The following is a 26545-nucleotide window of genomic DNA, read 5'->3' as shown; positions in this document are numbered from 1 at the left end:
TGAATGTTGTTCAAAAGTTTGCAGAGACTCTGGAAAAAGCTGTAAGTGTACCTCTGTTTAACATCTGTGATGTTTTCTCATAGAAAGAGGAATGAATTTGAGTGACTTGCAGTGAATAATTTGTTGTGGAGAACGTAGAATTTTGGGCGGGGGGCGGAGGGGAGACGGAACTAATACTGGAATCTCTGCTCTGTAACTCAGTTTTGCACATCCCGATGCCAACGGTAAGCACAACTAAGATAAGCAGACCGGTGAAACTCCGCCGGCTGTAAACGCGCAGGCCAGGGCTAGTCCGGTCTGTCTAACCCTGGAAGAAGTGCTGTCTCACATGCAGAGCGGAGGGAAGGGCAGCCTTTGGGCAGCTCCTCTCGCTGATGCTGGAGCACCGGGCGCCAGCCAAAGGGATTTCAAGGGGCCCGAGTGAAGCGCAGCGAGCCGCCGGGCTCGAAAGCAGAGCGAAGCTGTGTGAAGCGCTCACTGTCCCCGAGGGCCGTGACTCCGGTCCGCCGGCAGCACACGCAGACACGTGTGTTTAGAGCCGCTCCCGCAGCCGAGCCTCTGAGGAGCGATGTGCGTGCCCGTTCCGCACCCTCGTCCCCCCCGTGCCCCGATCCCGCGGGCGGAGGCGCTGGCGCGGGGCAGGGGTGATCGCCCTGGCCGCGGCTCCCGGCTCCCCGCGTCGTGCTTCCAAGTGCCTCTAATCGGATTGCCGTAATTTCTGCCCTCCGCAGAGCGGCGGGTGGCGAGGGGGAGATGGCCCGGGGGAGGCGGGGAGAGGCGGTGGGCGGCTCTCGGCTCCGCCGGCGCGGCCGCTCCGCTGCCCATAAAGCGCGGCGGGAGCGCGGCCGGGCCGCGGCCATGCGGTGAGAGCCCGCCGTGGGACCAGCCCGCTCCGCCCGCGCCACGGGAGCTCTGCGAGGGACCCGCAGCCACGGATCAAGGTACCTTCCCCATCGTCCCCGCCGGCCCTTCTCCCGGCGGGAATCGGGCTGCCGAGCCCCGGCGGCCGCAGCGGGGAGAGGGTTCGCCCTCACCGCCCGGCCAGCCGCCCGTGCCCCGGGGCAGGCAAAGCGTTCACCCCGCTGCGCTTTCTTCCAGATGCAGAGGTGCACCGGTCTCCTGTTTCTGTCTTTAATCCTTTGTGCCACCCTCTCGGAAACCCTCGGGCTGGTTTTCTCAGTAAGTATCCGTGCCTCAGCTAGCGAGGAGCCGTGAACCTCCCAGGGGTACACGCTGTTCTTAGATAGAGGGATTGCAAAGCATGCGGCACACAAAACCATTTCGGGCTATAAACAGTTTTCTTAATTTTTTGTTTGTTTTTGTTGTTGTTGTTGTTGTTTTTCCAGCTAACAATCTGGAGATTTTAAACACTAGCTCCCTTGTAAAAAAAATACTCTGACTAAGAATGTCCAGTTGATAGACCAAAATTGAATGGGTGTCCCACCTGCCTCAGAAAAGATGATGTACATATGGACTTCTTTTTTGAAGAGGCTGCCATGTGAATCCGAGCAATAAATAGAAGCGTTGCTGCTCGCTAAGGCGGCTATCAAGGGGTGATATAATCTTTGAGTATAAAGTAGAAATTTCTGCCTCCAAAGTGTGATTTGCAGCCATCACTTATGTGGTGTGAAACCATCAAACCACATGGATGTCAATAGCAGCAGTATAGACTTAGACGGGGAAGGACAGGAGCTCACCATGAATATTTGCAGCAATATGATTTGCTTTATTTTTAAAACATTTTTTCTTGATTTTGAGCCTTCATAAGACTCCTTATGCTAAGAGAATTCCCTTTGGAGTGTAGGTCGTGCAATAACATACATTTCTTTCTTTAAGGCGAAAGACAAAAGGGGTTGGACTTTGAATAGTGCTGGTTATCTGCTTGGGCCACGTAAGTGAGGCACTTTTTATTTTTTTTCCTCCCATTTCAAAATGCAAAAATTGTGTTATTCATTTCTCTGAATATAGTAATTTTGTCTAAATCTGCAAGATGGAAGAAACTCATTTGGGAAAACACTTGTTTAGATGTTTGTTACATGCCTGTCATAGAACAGAGTTGTCTTAGACAACGTCTGTCCTTTTCTAAAGAAGTGTGATGTGACTCCTTATGTCCAGAAACACATCTGCTCACATTTTGTGCTTCTGAATTGTAATTTTCATATGACAAATACATCACCACCAGAGGTGTTAAAAAATCTTACAGCATCTCAGATGTCAAGGGCAGAAGGGCAAAATGTGGCATTTGACATTTCTCCATGTATTTCAGATTTCGCCTTTAAACCTTTTTACAGACTTTCACTGCTTGACTTTATTATGCTTCTTTTTTTTTTTTTTTAAATTAAAGCAAAATAAATTAAAACAGTCACTTGCAAACTCAAGACCATTAACTGTTCACTACGTGAAAAATGAATATAGAAGGTGTTCAAAATACAGGAATACTGGCTTACAGGTGGAGATAACAAATCCAGGTTGTAAGAAAAGTAATTCAGAACTAAGTTGTCTCAAATACTTGTCCTTTTACCTTTAATTTTTGTGAATGTGGTAAAATTCATCACCAGCGTTTTTATATTTTCAGTCTCAGTAACACATAGACAAATACTACACATACTTACTCTGACACTCTTCGTTCTTTTTAGCTAACAATAAGGATACTTAAAAAATAAAAAAGAAGTTTGATGCATCTTAAATGTATTAACTGATTCTGTAAAGGTCTGGAAGTATATTTGCTCAAAGCAGATCTAAGCAAATTGGAAAAAATACCGTGGGGAAATGTGCTTGTCAAAGACTTATATTTTACATCTAAGAGTGGATAATAGGAATCATCCTTTGTTGCAGGTCATATTGATCAGCTTTTACTGATGAAGGAAATGCCTATTTCAAGGGAGGGGAGAAGAGGCACCAGGGGCATGTGAGACAGTTTCTGCAGGTTATTCATGTAAACTATCTGCAGTTTCCTTTTAAGCACGCTCACCAGCAGCACTCTTTTAAAGACAGAGAAAAGAGTAGTAAGGGCAACTTCTCAGTTTATGTGCACATATATCCTTACTTTTTCTTCACAACTTCTGAATTCAGTAATAGTTTCAGCAAGTATGTAGCGCAGGACTGGGTTTGTAATTTAGATAAATCACAAGCACAAAATTAGAAGAAGTTATTGTATTTAATGACATATTAACTTCCTGTAATTTTGTACACCAAAACTGGCCATCATGATCTTTTCATTGAAATCTGTGAAAAGCACGCAATATAGGAAAGGTTGTTGCTAAGTCAATTAACTCCTCTGATTTTTAATTCATTTATCAGATGCAGTAGATAACCACAGATCTTTTAATGACAAGCATGGTTTCACTGGTAAACGTGAAATTCCGCCTGATGAGGATATTAAAGCAGGTAATGAAAATGTGGAAACCAGCATTTTTGATTTGTTTTTTTTTTTTTTTTTTTTTTTTATGTTAAGTAATTTATTTACTATTGAACTGACTGCTTGGTTACAAAACTATTTCTGCATTTCAACAGAAATCCTAATAGACATATGAAAGGAAGAAAAATTTCCTTTGGCCATTCGGTGTGATCTTTTTATGGTCATAGATTACAACATTCCTAAGTGATGAGGAAAATGTATCATAATTTTGTTGCTTTAGTTGTGTAATAGATCATATTGCTTTGAAAAAACTCAGGCTTTTTTTCTCTTTTCGTATGTTCAAACAGGTATTTCAAATGTCAATCTAGCTACTCAAGAGTTAATTGTGTTTTTTGGCAAAGAAGAGGGTCCATAAAGGTGTCTTTCAGTAATGGAGGCTATAGAAAATACCAAGTCTCAGTATTTCCTATGATTAAGCAAGGTGGATTATCTTCATTAAAAGACTGAGAACCTGGTCACAACTGAAGTCAAAATGCTTAGATGTTGCATGGGTCAGAATTTAGTAAATGGCAATGAAAAGGGTGCAGCCTTGGTCTGGATTTGTCATCCAAAGCTGGGCCTCTAAAATACATGTCTAGGCTCCCTTTATGAAGAGAAGCTGACAATTTTTAGGCTTTATTTTGAGCACCTATTTCAGGATGAGGTGCAGAGACTTCTAGAAAAACCTGTTTTATCTCCTGAGGAGAAACTGAACCTGCTGCAGACATCTAAAGTGAGCTGGGGTGAATCTCACCCTTAGGCTGATGAAATTACCACAGTACTTACTGAGTACATTTACCACTGCACTAACGGGGGCGAAACAAAGGTTTTGGAGCCTATTTTAAATACACCCAGAGCGGCACAAATGTAGATAACACTAAATAACTGCATAAATTAAGGACGTATGCCTAATTACAATCTCATACATACATATTTTATAAAGAGAAGAGAAACATTAATACATTTCTTAATTGCTAACACTCTCTGAAGGACTGTCAGTTCAGTTCTGGTACACAGTTACAGAGTGGGGGTTTGTGTATTGTGGTATTTTTTTGGTGCCGTGCTTTGGTTTTTCTTGTTGGTTTTTAAGGGAAAAACCCCAACCCTGCTGTCTCAAATACCAGTGTTAAAACAATATATGGCCAGTCAAAAACAATGTAAAAATAAGGGATTTGTAACCCAGCAGTAGAGATCACATTACAACATGTTGCTGTTTGTGCATATACCGGGTCCCTTACAGGAATATGAATTTGTGGATTTATGGAGCTCTCTTGCTGGGTGCTGTTGAGCCTCCACAACTGCAGACAAACCCAACCAAACCTGCCAGGATAAGACTTCAAAACTCTACAGCTGCCTCTGCTATGAGCTTCATTTGCTTCCCTCACCAGATGTTTCTTTGAAGATGAAATTTATTACAAAGCTCCTATGCAATGGAGATTTAAATATACATTTATATGTATATAGATAAAAAATCCATAAGAAATGCATAAAGTAATCAATTTTAATTGAAAAGGAAGGATTTCTCCTGATTATTTGTAAAAGCCCCTTAAAATTGGAATATATGCACATACTATTTTATTAACGTGAAAGGGTCCATGCGAAGGACTGTGCTCTCCTGGAAGGAATGCTGCAAAATGCATAAGCTCTCCAGATAACCTAGAAAAATTTGTAAGCTGTATTAGGGACTGAACACTAGGTCCAGGAAAAAACAAAACAAAATAAAACAAAAAACCCACCAACCAACCAAAACAAACAACAAACAAACAAAACCCTGAAGAAAAACAAACAAACAAACAAAAAACCCCACAACAAAACTACAGCCATCCATGAGCATGATCAGGCAAATCTTCAAGTTACAAGATCATAATGGTTTGTTTACTGAAATCTGAAAGTTATCCACTATGCAGAATTAAGGGCAATTGCAGAGCAATACGTAAGTACAATATTTCCAAGTCACTGCGGAAAAATATTTATCCAGTAAATATCACATGGATAATAAAATCTGGGTAAAAATGTGAGTAGTACAATAACAATAAAAATCCATAAGAGGTTATGTGGGAATAAAAGTTAACGAAAAAATCAAATAAAAGAGTATTATTAATGCAAATAATAATAACAACACCTTTGTGTGAGTTCAAAGACTGGAAGACAAGATTTTCAGGTGCAAGCCTACTAAATGCATCCTTAAATGTTTATTCTCCTTGTACCAGAAACCCTTGTGTCCCTTGCAACCCTCTTTAAGGTTTTTAATTTGTGCAGAAGACTCAGTCTGCCTTCTGACCCATCTGATAATGTTTTCAGTGATGTAATAATGGACTGTTGGTTCTGGTACCCACATTTGTGTGTAGAGAATTAAAAATCTTGGGGAAACTGCTTACAATTTGATCTTAATAGAGAGCAGTTCTCCATCCTCCTAAAAGTAGCAAAGTGTCTTCCTCCAACCTCCTGCTGGTATTTTTTCTCTCATTAACAGATGCAGAAAGCATCCTTTTCAAAAGTGCAATAATAGGCACGCATTAGGTCAATAAAATAGCATCCAAAAGCTGTTTTCACAAGCTCAAAGACAAGTGTATTTGATTAGTTATCTATGTAAAAACATATCTTTCTGGACTCTTAGAAAAACACCCAGGCCTAGGTTTTGGGCTACAAATCACTTCTACATCATTTGAAAGGCTTATTTGGAACAGAGTTGGGCTACATTAACAGAATTTTAACTGTTCTGTAAAGCTGATGAATTTGTCTGCTGAATTTGAAATTTAACCCATCCCTGCAGGCTTAGGTGGACACAAGGGAGAGAGTTGGGAACAGAGGATAACTTTCTTCTGCAACAGATAAGGCCTAGAGACCACAACCATTAAGGTGTCAAAGCAGCTGCTAAGCAGGAATGGCATATGAAGCTGGGTCATTTTGGTTCTGAGAACTGCAGTTACTCACCTTATAGGGCCTTTGCCCTTCCACGAAATGAGGTTTTCCATCAAGGATTTTAAGGAAAAAGGAATTTCCAAGTCGTTTGGTTTTTTTTTTTCCCTCCCCAGAGTACTCATGAAGTTAGCCACAGTATCTCATAGGATATCTCTTTGAACCATGTGAGTAACAACCAGCTTGTTTTACAGGGAACCTTGGAAGACCTGTGGCTGATGAAAACATTGTGCGCACAGTAATTGAATTTTTGACTTACTTGCATCTGAAAGGTTAGTGAATACATTTTCATCTTTCACAGTTCCTGGTGGGAAATTTACTGAGGAGACAACACTATCCCTTAATGCACACATCTGCTGCAGATTTGAGTGTGCAAGTCTTGGAACAGCACCTCTGGGATCACTCGCACACACAGAGTGCAGGTGATCCTGAAAAATTGCAGCTCAGTGGAGATCTGATGTAGCAGAGTTCTGACACCATTCCATCACTTAGTGACAAAAGAAATGCATCTCCCTTTTCTAGAATAAAGTTGCGTGACAAAATTGCAGCAACTCTGGCAAACAGCTCAGAATGCTCAGAAGCAAAAACTCTGTACACCCTCACAGTTGTGACAAGAGCTGTAATGCGGAGCTTACAGCTGGATTCTGTAAGAATGGTAGCTTTGCTATGGCATTCAGTGAAGAAGAAATTTGTCTGTTTCTGAGTTGTCATTAGTTTTGCTTTTAAAAAAAAAACCCAAAACCACAGTGTTCACCTTCTAAAAACCTCTTCAGCTCTTCTAAAACTGTCTACAAAATGTATACTATACATAGTGTTGCAAAGAAAGCAACAAGTAGAAAAAAGTTATTCTACTGCAAACGTTTGAGGAGTGTTTCTGTCTCAAAAAGTAGACAATTCCATACATCAGTAACTTCTATATTCTTCCTTTTGTATACAACACATTATGATCAACTTTGTGGCAAGTGTATGCTGTGGAACTGTGTGCACATTTGTGTTTTAATGTCATTATTAAAAGAGACTTTCAACAGATTGGTTCATTTTCTGTATACCTGGGATGCTTTTTACTCATTGTTTTCTGAATTTTCTGCATACCTGGGATGCTTTTTACTAATTGGTTTCTGAATTATTTGTATCCACCCAAGGAAAATAATTCTCATTACTGAAAATGTGAACCCAGTGTTTATTGAATTGAATTTGCATTTGAAAACAAAACCTCTTTATAGCTAGTCCTAAGGGCCCAAAATAATTCAAATATATATTTAAAGTAGATTATTAGCATATAAATTTACTGTGGACAAAGTAGTAGTTTGTTGTACCACTGTGAAGAAAGAGCCCAAAACACTTACTCTGCTGTGTGTGAGCCTAGGAAGTAAAATCAGTATCTGGACACAGCAAAAAGGGTGCAAAACAAGTTAAGCTCAAACACACACCCTCTGCCTGGGCTAAAAGCTGCTAAATCAGACAAGAAAATAAAAATCTACAGAATTACAAATTACTTCTTCCCTGAAACAAATGAGCTGACAAGGCTCCCTTCTTAGGATGGTGATGACAAAGAGTTGTTTTCATTCAGAGAAGGTGCTGGTGTCACCACGTCCTCATGAAAAACAAAAAATGAATCTCCAGCTGTGGCTTTTTCCAGGCGTGGTTCTTGCATGCTCAGGTTTCAACAGACACACAGAATGTTGCCACATATTACCTCTTAACAATATTTACTGGAAAGACTCAGTACAAACTCTCACAGAAATCCAGGACTGTAAATTAAACAAGTGAAAACCATAATTTTTAATGATAGAAATCCTTTAACAAGGTTGCTTAAATGAAACCCTTCTACATTAAATTCAGTGGTTTTGATATATTCCTTGGTGGGGGAAGGGGGAAAAACCCCACAGAGGGGGTTCAGATTCAGGCAATAATTATTCAGATTAGATATAAGTTTTAATCTGCAAGAAAAATGCAGTATTTTTACTGCTAAGAAGTACCTTGGTAAACTAAGTGGCCTTCATCTCTTTCTCTTGGAAATTATTCCCTCCAGCTTTAAGTGCTTCTCATAAAGAGCAACATGTAGGATGGCAGCTGTAATTAGATAATATTAAGTCTTATGAGATGCTGGGATCCAGCAATATCAATTGACATAATAAAATTAATATAATTGTTGTTCTGTCACTGCTGTTTCTAAAATGCTGAAATTATATCAGGAAGATGCTAATGACATTCAAGAGAAAAAAGCCCAGTGTTTTATAAACAAAAGTACAAAAAGTTCAAAGATTTGTCTCATAGTTTAGATGTATTTAAAAAATTATATTACTGAAACTGGATTTCCTTACTTAATTGCTAAGATAAATATGCATACTTACATATGTGTTATTTTTTTTTTTTTTCCTATTTCTATTTTGCAGAGGTGGGAGCACTTGACAAGCTACCTACACCAGAGGAAATGAACCAGTCTTGAAAAATGCATTTTTATTTTGTTGCAGTGTAGATTTAGACTGAATTCTGAACAAAAGATCAAAATGACCTGAAGTTAAGAAGTACAGTTTACATTTATCTGATAAATTGTGAACAGCATTCTGCCCTCTGGTTGGTTTTTTGGATTATATTTTGCAATTTTTTTTTTTTTTTTTCCCTTCCCTCCCTCTCCTGCAATGTTATAGTGTATAATTTTGCTTTGGTAAATTTTTTTCTGTAGGTAAATGACAAAATAAAAATAAAGAGCAACTAAGTTGTTTCATTTCAAAATTATGTACATACCATGCATAATACACAAAGCCTGGGGTAAATTCTAAGGTTACACTGCATCTATACTCTGCGATATCAGAGAAAAATGAAACATATATTGGGTACTTTAAATAACAGAGAAATTATTGTAGTAAGTTAGCTGAGACTCCATTTTCTTCATGCAGGAAAAGCCAATTCTTTACTACATCACTTTATACAGTTTTTACACACCTCGTGTGCAGCCCCTATTGGCTGGTAGTTTTCTTACTACTTCATTTTTTGGTCAGAAGGTGATTTGTGTGTCCCTGCTAAGATTCAGGTTGTTTACATTTTTCCTTTATGGGCTCTCATGGAACAGATCTTATTGTTTACACAGATGCACTTGTATTTCAACCCGAGAATAGGTTGTTGTGTTAAGGAACTTTTCATACCAAGATTGTTTTCACATGAGAACTTGCAAATTGCTTAACTATACTTAGAACAGATGACAGGCTAGCTATTAATTTACTGGAGCAGGCCTAATTTTATGAGGCCTTTCTTTAATAATTCTTCCACCTGTCACAACAAGAAACAACAGTGACTTCAGAGTGCTGCCCTGCAGAACCATTTTAAGTCACAGATCTGTCTATACTTCTGTGCTTCAAGGAAACATTTCTTCCTGTTCACGTTTTCATGGACATGAAATAAACTCCCGTTTGTGATAAATTTCATATTATTCACCTGTACTACACTGGCCCATTGGCTGGAGCGTACCTTGAAGCAATGCAAATTAAAGTGTTCTGTGCGGCTTTACACAAACCTTACGTGTAGGATTCCCATGTCATGGAGAACACTGGGGCTGCGCTCCTTAAGTGAAGAAAAGCTCCTGGCTGCTCCAAGATTAAAAATACACTTCATGAGATGCTTTATTGTGAGTCTGGCAAAGCACTTGGATCCATGTTTAAGCCAGGCAAAGCAGCTTTGATGCACTGGAGCAGGCTGCTAGGCCTGCACACAATAAATGTCAGATCGAGACTGAGGAAAGGTTTGAGAGGATGCAGACCCTTGGAAAGGTTTTTCGTATTCAGATGACTTTCAGCCTCTGCACAGTGCAATGAAATAACATCCCTTCAGAATGCTGACGTGCACTGGAGTGCACAGACTGACAGAAATATGGCAGACCTTTATTATCTGATCTGTTTTTCTCTTTTAGCATGGCAGAATTCTAAAAGCCACGGCACTAGCGTGTGCTGTGTACCCACACAGCTATCCCGCTCTGGCATTCAGGCTGTGCTCTTCCTGTGACAATCACTCAGCTTCTGATCTAATGTCTGATGCTTTCACTTTCCAAAGTGTGAAAATACACTTTACATCAGATCCAGTGAGCTTCTGAGCAAACCCCTTACACTATGTTTCACTGGATTTCTTTTTGTTTTTTAAGAGTAACGAAAAAAGTATACACCGCTAATAAACATATTTAGCAAATCTGTGGGCTTCCCAAAATGTGAAAAAAAGAATAGAGTGAAATGTAATCTCTGTACATTAGTGTAGCTCAGTAAGTCCAAACTCTCATTTCCACCAATAATATCCACACTTCTCACATAACCTTGAAGTAGAGCTCACTAAAATCAGGAGATTTTCTGTTATTTGACTTCCATGGACTTTGGCTCATTGACTGTTAAAATCCAGGATCTATTGGAAGAACTCAATAGCAAACCATCTCTGTCAAAGCAGCTGAATCTATGAGCAGATAAAAGGAACTTCATCTTAGCACTGAATTTCTTTCCTTTCCAAGAAGGATAAGAAATTGGAAATAATAGGATAGAATTTGAAAGCAGTTATTACTTTGATCAAATTAGCATACCTTCAGCTCCTTAGAGCTGGAGTCGTCCTGTTAGAATGGTTCTTCAAAATTCTGAAATTTGGGGTTATTAGAAATAGCGGAAAACTCACAGGGTCAGGAAGATTTACAGCACTGTCTAAACAGGGAGGCTCACAAGGTTTCACACCGTGCTGTACTGTTACATGTGTATGTGATAGAAACCAGATTATTATAAATGAATTTCCAAAAGCAGGCCACATATTTTCATTTAATAATTTCTGCATTCAAACACATATTGACAATATTCTGGGAAAAAAGAGGTAAAATTTTCAGCTTGTTTCTTCAGCCTTGTAATGCCTCTTGGCAAATATGAAGGAGGGAAACCACAGTACGGGGCCATTCTTCTGGATCAATTTTGGAATTTCAGTAACGTTGTTTTATTAACACTCATTTTATTCAAAAGTATGTCTTAAATCACTTCGTCTCAAACACAAGTTTTGCAAATATTTGGAATAATATCTCCATAATCAACCTCTTGGACAAACACCTGATTAAAATGTCCAATGTCCTTTAATCCACAATTTGAAAACAGTAAGTTTCAATGGGCCAAATGGACAATAAAAGAATGTGATGTTTCAGTAGAAAATAATAATAAAAAAATCCCCCTTTTCCATCTCATTGTATCATTTATTGCTTATTTGCATATATTCTATTCCACCTATTGTGTAGGGTTAGCTCAAACTTATATTTACGCTACAGACAAAAGCCAAGTTAACAAAAGAAAAAGAAGAGTAAACATTTCTTGTAATGTTTGCCAGTGATATGAAATTACCCTTCATGCAAATTTAACTCTGACAATGAACAGAAGGCTTGCATGATGCTCAATGACTGCACAATAAAACGGAAGATGAGATTAAATGCTGATGCAAGCAAATTATGTACGCAGAGAAAAACAACTCTAATTTTACATACGCATACTAATGCTCCAAATTATGTCTGGAAATATAACTCAGATTCATTGTATACAGTCCTCTAAAAATATATTTTTAAAGCCTCAATAATGGATAGAAAGCCAAAGGGAATACTAGGAATCACAATGAAAAGATACCATTCCCAATTTTGATACCAACAGCAGTTCTAGGCAGTTCACTGCAGAGAAAAAAAATCACAGTCAGGCCAGAAAATCCATAGGGAAAAGTGAAAAAAAAAATTTACAGTGATTTTCATACACAGAGAAACTAAATAGGTGGGAGATGAGAATCTTAAATATTGTGCTAAAAGTGCTTTTTCTCGTAACCCAAGATATGATGATTAAATGCCAAATGGTGATAAAATTACCAAGTAATACTTTTAAATTCCACACCTGGAAAAACCCAGAAGGCTTTTTCATACATCTCCTGATGAAATTGTGGCACAGGACTTCGTGGAAGCCATAGGTTTTAAAACAACTCTGTTCATGGAAGAAAAGCCCTTCAAGGTCCAAATATTTAATTTTTTTTTTCAGACCAAATAAGGGACATGAGAGCACAGAGCTATAAAACAACCCTTAGAACCTGATCCAGGGATTAATTAAACAGGTAAAGAGGACTCCTCCAGCTGCACAGCGTTTGATGCCAGTTTACAACAGAAACTTGGAAATCACATCTATTTGGCGAAGAAATCTGGAGAAAGACTGAGTTCTGAGCACTACCTGTAACAAAAAACCCCCTATAATTATATATAGTATTTCACCTATCTGCCTGGTAGTGTCATTAAAACTTGTCTAAATGCAAATCAGTTCAGCACAAAAGGTGGAATTTCTGGTGGCACAGCTGGCACAGAAGAGTCTATTCAGATTAGGCAGTCATTAGGGAGCTGACAGGACACATGCATTTTCCCACCTGTCTACTCATGTAAAGGTCAGACTGCAACATTAGCATAGAAAAATTAGATGGGACTCAGAGCACTGAGGATATTTGAGGGGGCTTGATATTGGGCTTGACAGAAGCCTGCTCCCAGGTTTAATGTTACCACGGTTCAAACTACAGCTCCTTTTGCCTGAGGTCATGGAGAAGCTCGGTGTGAGTCTGTTTACTAAAGAGCCTGACATATTCTTTAAGTGCTCTTTTGTTTTTCCAAAGAGATGAGGAGATATGACATGAGATAGCATGTGAAGAAATACATTAATAACTCCCCCCCAAAAGTGGCAAAAGTATTTTAAAATTATTTCAGGACATGGAACACAAAATGGAAGCAAGTTAGAGAAGTATTTTGCAGTTTGTCGAGAATGCAGGTTACATCAGGAGTTACTGACATTTAAAAGGGTTAAAAGAAAGTTTAGACTCAAATGTTATTAGCAGAACAAACTTTCAGCAATTCACAGAGTACATTAATGGTGCAGTACTTCCGTCAGTATTTCGTGTTCTATCACTTATTTTTTAATAAATGCAAATAATAATTCTGACACCTCATTGTATGAGGACTGAGCGTGACCCAGCCATCAAAAAATGGCACCTCACTGGTCCCTCTACTACTCAGATTCAGTAGCTGGGTATACAAAAATCAAGTTGTTAAGATTTTTAATACCTCAGAGCACTGGACATTTGTCAATGCATATGCCACACTCAGAATCTCCCAGAGATGAGCTGTGAAAAGCCGGAGTTGAACTGAAGAAGAGAATTATTTTATCTCCTAGTTTGTAAAGGAGCAGAAACTTTATCAAAAAACTTATTCCCTAAAATTTTATCGAATTCCCTTGAGATTCTACTTATGCATTTGAAATTTAATTGATCTCCATGGACTTTTTTCTAATTAAGTGCATATAAATCATACAGCCTTTCTGAGTCCTGGAGACATGAGTCTCATACAGAATGTCTGCCTGAGGAGAAATTCTAAAATACCTGTTACCATTCAAATTGTTTGGGTTTTTTTTACAGTTTCTAAAACCAACACTTATAAACTAATTCAGAATATAATGCCCCTATAATTTTGCCTTCAGAATTTTCATGAGATAATGCATTTCTTTGAAATTATTCTATTCCATTAAAATAATTTTATTGGAAAATAATTGATCAGATTTAAGATCATTCTGACTATTATTTACATTTATCAATATTAATTCTAAATCTAAACCTGATGTTTCAGTTATTTAGATCAATGTAAGTTCCTATGTCACATCTTTAGGAGTATTCTTTTCTTACTATTTATTCAGACACCAGCACAGGGGAACTACACCTTGCTTCCCTAAGACATTTCTGCAATTTGATAATGTTACCTGATCCTTCTTCAGCTTCTGATTTAAAAGACAGTAGGTTTAGGAATTATTAACTTTCTGATAGTTTTCATATTTCTTGCTCTCTGCAGCAATTAAAAGCCTACTTAAAGTATTCTCCAAAGGTTTCTGTGAGAATTTGGTGCATCTTTCCTGCAAATCAGAGTTTTGAGGACACTTACACTGAGTAACTGCTTCCAGGGCTCTCCATGGTCACTCTGGGCTCTGGAACTGAAGAGGGCAGTTCTGAAAAATGAAGATTTGAATCTGCTCCCTGCTAGCAGAGCGTGGGTGCTGGCTCCGAATCCAGAGCGACCTTTTAAATGAGACATTTGGATTTCCTTCTTCAAATCAAGCAGAATGAACCCAGGCTCCAAGGCTTAGAGAACCAGTGAAAGCAGACAGGAAAAATAACCACGTTTTTCCAGCTAAATGTTACATTTTTGCACCACTTTTCAGAACACGCTTTTGCAAATTATGCCTTCTTGGCTTTCCTGCTGATTACCCACATAGCCACTGTTTAAAAATAAAACTCATCAAATACAACATATAAAGGCTAAATCCTGACCTAGGAAACGAACTGCAGTGCTACTGTTGACCTTGAACGTACATTTATTTATATCAGCCATGGTTCGTCTTTATGCAGTGCAGCAACATTATTAAAATAAATTAATTTAAACAGATTGTATGTAAAAAGTAAAATTTCAGAAATAACACCATACTCACCTCTATTCCATCAACAACGCTCCTCCTTTCCACCTGCTGCAAAGGAAGTTGTTCATTAATTCCTACTGTCATTTTGTGCCATCAGAACCATCTACTGATTCTAGATATTAAAGAAATCACACACCGTGTATTATTTAGAAGGATCTCCACACCTGTGAAATTTTTATTAATTTTATGTGGTTCAAAATATATAACACTTTTTTCCCCCAAATATTTACTTTTTTTTTTCGTTTCCATTTTTGTTTGAATTCCTTTTGCAGTGCACATTATAGATGGGATTTTATTGTTCACCAGAGCCCTCCAACATCTGTTTAATTAGACATAATAATTTTGGAATGTTAATCATTATTTTGATATTCTTCTCCCCATTCAAGCTATGTTTTAGCATAAAACATAGTAATTACTGAAAATTAATATTTGTGACAGTGTTGATAAGCCAGATATTGTTGACCGGATGAAGGGAAAAAGATGAAACTTGTTTTTTCCTTCTATCATCTGTGGCAGTTATTAAAGCATAAACATTATTCTTCACTTCAGCCAGACAGAAAGGAGGCTTTCCTTTGTAGGGGAAAAAACCCTAATATTTTTTACCACACTACCTTTTGGGAATTCATAGTGGAGTCACATCTGTTGACAGGCTTGGGATACATTCTTCAGAAGAATTAAAGCAATAAAGGATTTTAATCCTTTATTTTCAAGGATGATTTGAGGGCTACTTTTTTTGGAGGTGTTATTTTGAGATGCAGAAACACACTTGATTGGATCTATTAGATCATACAAGGAAGTCAATATTGAATTACCAACAAGATTTGAAATTTTATTTATATGCAATATGAACCATTATCAAAGCAAGAACTTATAAATCCCTTACCACCCCTCTGTGGGTGACAGCTCAGAGAACACTATTAATTCATGCTATCAACGTTTAGTCTGTGTTACTGTCTTTTTGCAGAACTTTCAATTCCTGTTAGGATTAATAATCCTAAAATCACATAAAAAGCTGAAACTATAGCTTGCAGCAGGAAGGACCTTCCTTTAGAAGAAGGAGGGTAGGTATGGATAAAAAGATGAACACTGAATATAGATGTATGTTCTGAAAAGAGCCAGGAAACCCTCTATGAACAATCTTCCTTCATTGCCTGGCATTATGGCAGCTCCCTTCTGAACTCCCTGGGGCCATTTGCCACAAACTCCCAACCAGAGGGGACAGGTGCACTATAACCAGAGGGGACAGGTGCACTATAACCAGAGGGGACAGGTGCACTATATTCCTGGGCTCATTTTCTGTTCAGTTGTGCTTTTTCTACCAAGCAATTATTTTGCTGACCATGAATGCGGGAATGATTTTTCCCTTTGCTGCTACTCGACCAGTATGTTTCAGGAGAGTTACTATCCCCTGTCTCACAACCCTTTTGGACTTTTTTCCCTAAAGGTTAAAAACCACAACTTGCTAAACTTTGGAGAAAACATGGTAAGAGTTTCCAGAAGAAAAGTTTCGGATTTTTGGAGGATCAAGGTTTACAGCCTCTTCTTTTTTTTTTTTTTTTTTTTTTAATTTCTTTGATGTAATATGTTATGTAGAACATGTTAGGGCTGCTTGTTGTTAATGCTTTAGTTCTCTAGATTTTGTGCATGCAGGTGAAAGCAAAGATGCTGCAGAGAAGGCTGACAATTTAGAAGGCTGCAGTACACTCCAGCACCATCCTTCTGAGTGTCATAGATGGCTTAAATAGCCACAAGGTGGTAATAGTGCTCTTCGTGGAAAAGCTCAGGCGTGTTCAGCAGAGCAGGGTTAACTCTAGAGAGATGTCTGATTTGTTAAGAATGATAATTACAAAGAACAGTAGTGCCTTTGGAAATGAGGAAGGGAAAACTTCTAGCAGAACACCGTGTGCTGGCTAAGAGAGAAATGCTATCACTGGCTCAGTGATGCACACTGACAGTAAAATGTGATTTAAAAAAATGCTCCTGTCGTAACATGACAAACATTGAGAGCATCATGGGAGTAAAGTCAGGCGATAAAATCCACAAGAGTTGCGCAGTGGTTGTCTGGGTAAATTGCCAAGGTTTTAGTGAGAAATAACGGGGAAAAACGCTCATAAGTTTTGCATTAGAAATAAGTAAGCTTACAGCTCTTCTGATTTGAGCTGAGGTATAGTTAGTTTTCTTCCCAGTGGCTAATATGAGGCTGTGTTTTGGGTTGATAATGTAGAGCTGTTTTTGTTATTGCTGAGCAGGGCTTACACATTTCAGTGCTTAAAAGCACAAGAAAATATCCTATATATATAAAAAATACTTATTAAGTATAAATGTTTGTTGTATGCGAGGCAAACCTATTGATTTAGAGAATAATAAATTTGGATACTTGGGCTTGCTGACAGTGTAATCCCAGGCATAAACCCATTGTCTGATCATTCATGTAAATCAACAGAAACATTGCTGATTTAGAATGTTGTTCTAAAACATAACATATGTCTGTGGACTCAAGGAACACCCTGGTGTTACAGTTGCATGAAAAAAATTTCCAGACGATTGCTGTGTGCTATATTCATGCAGAATAAAGACTAAGACACATGCAAAGTGACACCTCAATTTCTAATCACACAGCTCAGCAATTATCATGTGGGCAAGCAATTTCATTACAAGGTTTTACTTACTCTAAATGATACTCGAAGAACAATATTGCAATGCAATTTAAAACTTATTTCACATCATTTCACAAAGGATCTGTAATACTTTTTGTGTTACACTTAAACCCTGCTAGCCATGGCAGACTTTACAGCGCCATGTTCTGCACAGGTTGGAACAAAAGGAAAATTAATAATTTAAATTTTACCGTCACTTCTGAGCCCAGACTTTTAAATCATCCCCTGTTTAGTCAAGGCACTAGTTCCACAACTAGATACTGCCTCCACTAAAAGTTTTAGAATCAAGCCTTTTATCCTTGACCAAATAAAGAAGAAGAATTGCATCAATTACCTGTGATGTTTAAATCATTGAATCACTGAGTAATAGTTCACTCATCTTCTGGCTGTCTAATCCATGGGTAGTGAATGCAATGCCCCCTTCACCAAAAGGAATCGACTCTTAAATCGCTGCCCATTCGTGAGGGAGCTCATTTAGGCTGAAGAAACAGACTTTGCAATGATGTAACTGTTATGCTTGTCATCTCTGCAGAAGGTAGCAAGTCAGTGGAAAATAAAGTAAATCACACTACCTTGACCCACAGCAATTTTCTTTTGTCTTGGTACAAAGAGATTCTCACTTAAGCATATAACAGGACAGCATTTAGTCTACGTTATCATAAGGCTTTCATTTTTCTCCTCATCTCCTTAAAAAGACCTCACATATGCTGTTTTTCAATTATTTTTTTAAAGAAAGTGTTAATTATAATTTTCTAGCCATTTTTTTTCTCTTGTGACTTCATTGACCCATTACAATACCTCCTTCTGTAAAAGAGGTAGCAATGCAGTGGCCTTCCAGCCCGTAAACAGGATAAACCAGACTACCTGTGGGGTGTCCAACACTTGAACTCTGGGACTAGTTCTCAAAACAAGGACCTCTCATTCTCAGAAGTGCCACTTGTAGCAAGAATAAGCAACTTTTAGGTAAGCCAAGGCAGAGTCAGACATCAGTACTGGACAATGGGCATGCAGAACTGCACAGCATGGGTTTACTCTCAGGGATGGTACAAAACAAAAACTTCTTGGGCCACCAAGTTCAGCCCTTTGCTTTTAGTAACAGTGAGCTCAAATAATACCTTTGCTTGTTCATAAGACAGAGCTGCCCATATGCTGAGAAATAAAAAATGTTTAGCATAAGTAAGTTTTAAGTAGAATGAGTTACACATATTCATAATACTGTGTGATTTAGTAGGTTCTTTGTTAACTTCGTTTGTTTGCAGCCTAAGGAGCTGCGTGATTTGCTGAAACCTAAGGCTGAGAACTGTGGGCTCGCACCTAGATATGTTTTCAGACGCAATAGAATTAATTTTCTTACTAATTTTCCCCACTATCTGGTACAGTGCTGTGTTTTGTCTTCAGCAGGAGAGGGAAATTGGCAACACACATTGTGGCTGTTGCTACGTAATGTTTATCTCGAGTCCAGGGCTTTTTAGTTTCCCATGCTCTAGCAGCACGCAGGTGCACCAGAAGCACAAACAGGTAAGGAGGCTACAACCATCAGCAGGAACTGCAGCTTGACAAGACAAGAACAGGGTGTGACATGCCTGCATGAACACGGGGGAAAAAACACCCCAATAAGTTGCTAAAAGACCCCAGACCAAAAACTACCATTCCACCAAGAGGTACATGTGAAGGGCTTAAAGAGCAGAGGTGGGTTGGGTATATGAGTTTTAATGGTATAATTGCCTTAATTATTTCTTCGTTCTGAGTCCCTCTGCAGAGGCACCCAACTCAAGCTGACCTGCTGCTGTACCGCACCATTAAATGATTTATTTTTATACATCCAGTACCTGAGATTCTGCTCCTGGGGACCCAGGGTCAAGCCTGTAGAAGGAGGTAGCGCAAAGGGACTCAGGTCACGGCAGGTGAAGTCTGTGGTGGCCTGTGTGCAACTGCTCAGGTAGAGGCTTCTCCTTTAACAGAAATGTTATTCCTCCCTGTGTCTATACATAGTCAGACTAGACTACCTGGAAAAGGTTAAATCAAACAACAGCTCTGTGGAGTTCATTCAGGATGCAGCATTTCTGACAGAGATTAAAGGGGAGGAGGGTGCCCTCAGCTCTTTCCTTATAAAAGCATATTCTGTATAGGTAAATGCTGCATCTTTCTTCTGCGCAGTGAATACATTGGTATTGTACCACATTATGTTATTAGAGTTCTAATTGTCCTGAAATGCTCATCCCAATAGAGATGCTGTGAAATAGCTAGTTCACAGAAACCAATTTAAAAAGTTGTGTCTTCCTTTGTCATAACTCATCTGATGTTCCTTCTGTAATCATCAGAGTAACATAATCAACCCCCTTTCAATCCAACATTAAGAGTATCAAAAGAGAATTAACCTAAAGAAGAATTTATGAGTGGATAGTGAGGAAAGTCCTGCCAATTCCATGTATTAATTAGGTTATCATTAGTGTGTGGGATGGATTTAAATGAAATTAAATTTTTAATAAATTATCAAAGCTGTGACTGAAGTGACCTATGGGAGCTTGATTGGACAAGTTGTTACAGATCACTATAGTTTGCTTAAGAAAAGACAGGAAAGAAAAAAAAGTTATTTTCTTCATTTTCAGACCTTCAGCTAGACAACACTTCTGTGGGAAATTAGGGAGGAAGATATTCCTGTATTTTCTTTACCTTTGGTATTTTCTCTGTTGCCAGGCCTGCTAACAGAGAAATAAAAATGTAAGCTGTGCTGAGTTTCACTTGCTGCGGTTAAGACATAGAAAGTGATCCCATTTTCACTATTTACAGGTGTTCTATCCCTGCACAGAGTGTCACCTTGTACAGCAGCACGCAACATCCTTCAAACACACGGGGAATGCCTGACATTTAGTCAGATTCTGTGTTGTGATTTTTTTTTTTTCTTTCAGCTACAAATTATTTCCAGATCTCCTGGGGTCACCTATCATTAACTACCCTGATATAATGGAGCCTGGCACACAATCACAGAAGTAGGTTAGTGTCTTATACCTAATTTTCACAAACCAACCTGCACACAAACACTGTGAGACAGAAATCTGGGAAGGACCAAGACCACCTGAGCTGAGAATTATGTATTTTATGATCTTCAGCAATTTTACAGGTTAAAAACTTGGGCAGTATTTGAATGACAGAAGGGAGTGCCAGCAAATGTGACAGAATGGTAAGACTGCCATTAGCACACAGCTAAGTGCTACCTTTTATCTTACGTTTCTGCTTGTAGTCAAGCCTTCAAAAACAGACAAACATAATTAATTACCCGTTCTTTTATGAGGAAACAGAATGATGCACCTTATTTCAGGGTTTAAAACACCAGTTCTGAGGACTTTTAAGGCTACCAAGTAAGTAGGTAGTCTATTTTTTACTGCTACTTAAAGAAATCTATGCAATCCTCCTCTTACATTAACTGAAAAAGGCAAGCGCTTCCGAGAAACGATTGAGTGGAATGTGAAGTTTGCTGCTGCTTGACAACAGAATGTCACTGAGTAGGCAGCCCCTCTATAAATGTCTTTGAAACCAAGACATTTGAATTAATAAGTCTCTTAAAGACCAGAGAATGCTACATCTACTTCAGACATTATTCAGGTGGCATTTGCTGTAGAGACTGTTGATTATATCTGACTTACTGTTGACTTTTAAGATTTATGTACAATATCTCAGGAACAGTTTCAAGGAGTGAGTAGCGATCCAGGAGTCACCCCTACAATACTCTATATCCTCTGGTTTTTCAAAAGTCAGTCAGTCTTGCCTAGGAAGTTTTATTCTAGATTGAGACATTACTACAATGATCTTGGAACAGTCAACTTGAAATCAAAATACTCTGAAGATGTATATATGCTAATCCTGAGGTGAATTTAACCAGCTATCATGGGGTAGCACAATTTTGTTTTCTAGATATAGAGAAATGTGAAATGTTTTCCCCTGCCCTGACCGTAGCGTGGGTTGTGGGGGAGGACAAGGCCCTATCAAAAAGCAGGCTGGGATATTGGCAGCTAAGTTACCAATGAGAAATGTCAGCGCGACTTTGGAAGGAACATTTAAAACTGATCTGCTGCTGACCGCCGGCTCTCTCGCTTTAGGATCAGCACTGGGGTAACATCGGGGGAAGCACGCGGCCTCGGGCCGGGCCTCGCTGCCCTTTGGGTGCCCGGGCCGGGCCTGGCCGGGCTCTGGGGGCCGCTGCCCGCACAGGGAGCGCCGGGGCCGGCTGAGCCCTTTCCCTTGCTGCGGGCAGGGGAGGGGGCGGCTGCAGCTGGGCAGCGCGGGGCCGTGTGCTCAGACCGCGGCACAAGGGGCCAAAACACGGCCCAGCCTCATCACCGCTGGCAGCGGAGAGAGCAAGCTGCAGCTCCGTAACAACTCTGAGCCGGACCGCCCTGGATGAGACCGAGGGGTGGAAAAAAGGACATCTGCCGGCTTCCTCCATCAGCACGGCCTTGCATTTTTTCTCCAGCCCTGCAGCCCGACGCGTGCACCTGGCCTTGGCAAGCCCGGGCGGATTTAACCCTTTCTTAGCAACACGGAACTTTTAAAGCACAATTCTTCTTTCTTGAGAGAAAGAAGAATGAAGAAAACAGAGGGTACATGGAACAGACACCGCATGAAGTCAGTTAGATGAGAAGTGAAAGAACTAATAATATTGGAATAGGATTGAAGAAGTGGACATTTTTAAATGGACTTTTCTAAGGTAAATTATGAAGAAATGAACTGTTCTTTGCAGCATCTTAGTGTTATTTGGGTAGAATGCTATTCTAATCAAAATTAAGGACTGATGTAATAGAGATTTATTTGGGAACTTTGAAACCCCCGCTCCTGGGTCAAAAGGAGGTCTCAGCCTTTTGAGACAAAGATAATTTTAGATCAGAAGAAGTGTTTGTAAATAGTACCCCAGATGCACTGAGAAGCTCTGCGGATAGAACATCACAGTCTGCGAAAACTCCGGGCGGCAGCAGATGTGTGACATTGAGAGCACTGGACTATTTTGTCTTGTAGCACACATCTTCATGAAAAGATCTTAGAAGGACTCTTCTCCTAAAGTAATAAGTAACTACGTCTAAGTGGTGAAACTGACTGAAAATCCTAAGTTGTGTCTGTCCATAAGAATGTTAATAGTTTGTAAGAGGAAAGAAGTGTGTTTTAAGGTATCATTCTGTTTTAGTTTAAGTTTTTCTTGTTTCTCAACTTTTTTTTCTTTTCTCAGTCTTTTAATATATGTTAATAAAACTATTTTTGTTCATTTTTAAGCTTAAGCCTGCTTTGTTTATTTTTCTCCTAATCTCTCCCTCCCACAAAAATGTTAACACTAAAACCCCTACATTAATTGGTGTTTCTGCCTGGTTTCATTAAATTAAAACCATTACACCAGCCATGGGATTATTTGTCAAAGTAGGATCATCTTTGGCTAGAACTGAGGTGTTAATAATGCCATATTCCAGTTGCTTCTCTCTCACTGGAACAGTGAATGCCAGGATAAGGAGTAAATGATTCTTCCACAGTTGCCCCGGGTATCAGAAAAACTTTATGGAATTGCAGCAAGGTATCCTCTTCTCCACACTTTTGAAGCATCTGTGCTGGCAGAAAACCAGAGCAGGCCAACAGCAGGTAGCTTGATACCTGTTGCCTTGAACTGGGTGCTGTGCTGATGGAATAGTTTTGCTGAATTGTTTGTTTCTTGCTCTCATTATTACTAGGTGGCAGAAGATATGCTTCTGGTAATGGTGGACAATATTACAAGCTTGTTCTAAAGGACTTTTGCTTTTCAAATGCAATTTTAAAAGAAAAACTCTACTTAATTTACCAGTATACAAGATACATATCCATTGCTTTTTATCACATGAAAAGTAAAATACTTTTCTGATGGTGTAAGTAGTTCTAACTATATGGGAATATTCACAGTAAAGAGAATCCATTCCTTGGTTTGATATGGTTACTGAAATATACAGGTTGACAGAGGGAGGTCAGGATTTTTCAAAGTGTTCTGAATTATTCTGTCTCTGCTGCCAGTGCCAATCTAAATTCTCTAAGAGCATAATCCACCAAGCACACTATGCTGCTCTCTCTCCAAAACCAGTGGTATTCTAAGAATTCAATTATTTTTTGGAAAAAAACCCCACCAAGTTAGAAGTTTTGTGATTTTTCTGTGTATCTGAAGTAGAGAAAAGGCTGACAACAGTTTAATGTGTCTCCCACATCCAAAAGAACAGCAGCAGGATGACGAGCAGAAAACAGAAACAGCCCTGACAAGAGAAGGATGCTGTGAAGCAGTGTAAGTATCACAGAATCATAGAATGATTTGGGTTTCATCTCCTGGTATGGGACTAGATAAACAGGTGCTTTCAGGGCTTAGCAAGAGCAATACCCCAGACTTGTAAGATAAACAACTGCAGTATGTCTGCAGCAGCTGCTGTACAGATGTAGGACACAAACCCAACACCTGCTTTTGTCAGAGGAAACTTCTTGTTCTCAGTGCAGCAATAATAGGTTAGGAAAGTTAATCAGAGATACCAAGCATTGCTTTTTTTTTTTTTTTTTTACCCCCCCCCCCCCCCCCCGCCCCCGATTTGGGCTTTAGACTAAAAAACCTGAGTTCAACACCAAGGAAAGTTCGGAGCATCAAAAGAGATTTACATACATAAGGTGCTTTTAATAAAACAAAGCTTTCCTGATGTTTGCTGCAAACTTCTCCTCATGCTGAAAATCACTAATTAAAAAAGTTAAGTGAATGTATCAATTGTGAAGTCACAGTATAAGTTTTTTTAAAGACCAGAAAATGTTAAATCAATTTGTTCTAGGTTGAAACTTCCTTTTATCTCATTACCTCTCAGATGTAACTTAAAGTTACATCTGAGAGTCATGAAAGCTAAGGGCTTACTAATATTGCTCATCTTTTCTTCTCCTTACATTATGCATGAGACAAGTATTAAGTAAATGAAAAACTTATGGTTCCCCATATAATTTCCAAAGTTGTCTGTGGGAAGCACCAGTACTCAAAATATCAGATAAATATGTCTTTGCCATCCTCAGAGAGCTTCCTTCCAAAACCTGTCATATGATACAGCAATATTCATTCAGCTCCATGATTACATTTAGCTTCTCTCTGTTCCTGAGCCTATCAGGAACTAAACTGCTGAAGGCAGTGACGTGTCTCCATGTAAACACTCTCTTTGTGATCACCTGACACAGCAGATGAAAAATACCTTTTACAACGCAAGAGGTGCGAGTGGTCACATCATCTTTAAAAAGGTAGCTTTGGATAGCTCCCTGCTGTAGTCGCTGTCCATTGTCCCCTGTGCTGGTGACATGTCACAGAAAAATACAGTATTACCTTCCTGCAGAAAATGATTTTGAAGTTGTTACTCTGACCCATTAGTTTTCTAATTTGTAAGCATTTTAAAAGAGCCACTTCTTTCACCATGAATATTCCTAAGAGATGTAAACTATTTACAACAGTTGCTGAGATACCTGCATAAAAGGAATTTAGCTTAACTTGACACATTCTTATATTCTGCTGTGTCAATTGAAAAAACCCCCAAAACCCAATGTATTTAGTTGCTAGGATTTACCTTTCTAATCAAAACGATTTTGAGCACCATGTTAATCTTATGAGTTTTGCATATGACATATTGCAAGATATATTCCGCAAGTGAACACTTCTTCTCTACTGGAGGGCTATCAGCGTTTCAACCACGGCACGCTGATCCTACAGAAAGCAAAACCTGCAAGGAGTACTTGCGCCATGCAACAGACACCAACCAGCCAAGCACAGACTGCCACTCTCTCACGACCCAGTGGTACCCTCTGTCTATGAATTTTGACACTGCATAATGTCTCTGAAGAGATTAATTTTTCAATGTCCCTCCTAGAATATTTAGGCGTTAATTATTTGGCTACATCTGTGGGGAATGGCCTGTCTGTTCTCCCTTGGCTGTTATATTAAACTTCTAATATTGCATTAAAGAAAATGTGACATACCAAGTTTCCCTCAAAGACATAAAGAAAGGTGAAAATTAAAATACAAATCAAATTCTATAGCACACAGTCTAATTAGAATCTGAGCCCAGCATTCAGAAAGTTTGCCATTAAATTAAAAAATTAATACCCATTTATTTTGTATAAAAAATATAACCATATGAGTTTCTCTGGAACTTCTGGAACCAAGGAAATGACACTTTTACATAGTAAAATCTACTTCAAAGACAGACATCTAGTACTTTCAAAGCAGAGAATACAAACTCATTCATGTATTTTAAATACATTACACTTCCATACTTGTTAAGGCATCTAAATGCAAAATATCTTCCCCCTCCCCCCTTCTAGACTAAGATTTTATAGCTTCAAACTCTTATTTTGTTTCCATGCTCCTTTCAAATATGAAAACTTCTCCTACGCCGCATCAATAATGTAATTATGCCTTAATGTTTCTCTTGTTACAAAGAATTGAAGCATTACTCTGCCTTTTACCAGCTTCCTTGCTAGGACAGAATACAGAGGGATGTGTTTTTAGCTACAGTAATTACCTTAATTTTGTAGGAACATAAGATTGCTGTGTAATCGGCTATTACTAATGCAATTACTCTGAAGAAATGGCTCACAAAGAGATGTGTCAGGGGTGCTTCTACATCAGCACAGATTGAAGTAATTTAATAATGAGTCACATTTGGTCTCTGAAGTGGGTAATACTGAATGGCAAATATCCACTCTGTGATGAAGATTTATGAAAGCATTATTTTGGCATGTAGTTACAGGACAGCTACTGGGTTTTGCAAATTAACTATACACCTCTTCTCTTTCCAAACCTATCATTTTTGTTCTAGTTGAGACCTCAGCTAGGCTCAGGGTACCTTTCTGCAAGGTATCTGGTCAGGACCTGGTATTCCTTACTCTTTTAAAAACCTGAGTCACAGCTTGCTGAAGTAAATGAGGAGACTTGGGGTGAGTTATGGACGCCTAAATGACAGACTACAGGAAAACAAGGTGGAGATAGGGACCTGTCATCCCACTTCCAAGAGTCCTAACTTAAGAAGGCTCTTGACAACACGACTGACACTATTATTCAGCATTCACTCAAATATTTT

General features: G+C 39.0%; 1 protein-coding gene across 1 annotated transcript; it reads left to right on the top strand.

Moving 5' to 3' along the window:
- The first annotated feature begins 809 nt into the window (after positions 1-809).
- On the top strand, positions 810-9035 carry GAL (galanin and GMAP prepropeptide). Its single transcript, XM_040067760.1, has 6 exons — positions 810-941; positions 1099-1179; positions 1837-1891; positions 3301-3387; positions 6511-6588; positions 8713-9035. The coding sequence occupies exons 2-6, from the start codon at positions 1099-1101 to the stop codon at positions 8763-8765; spliced, it is 354 nt and encodes a 117-aa protein (XP_039923694.1). The 5' UTR covers positions 810-941; the 3' UTR covers positions 8766-9035.
- The last annotated feature ends 17510 nt before the right edge of the window (positions 9036-26545 follow it).

The sequence above is a fragment of the Hirundo rustica genome, chromosome 6 (assembly GCF_015227805.2).
Source record: "Hirundo rustica isolate bHirRus1 chromosome 6, bHirRus1.pri.v3, whole genome shotgun sequence".
Classification (NCBI taxonomy): Eukaryota; Metazoa; Chordata; class Aves; order Passeriformes; family Hirundinidae; genus Hirundo; species Hirundo rustica.
This window is presented reverse-complemented; position numbering and strand designations above follow the sequence as displayed.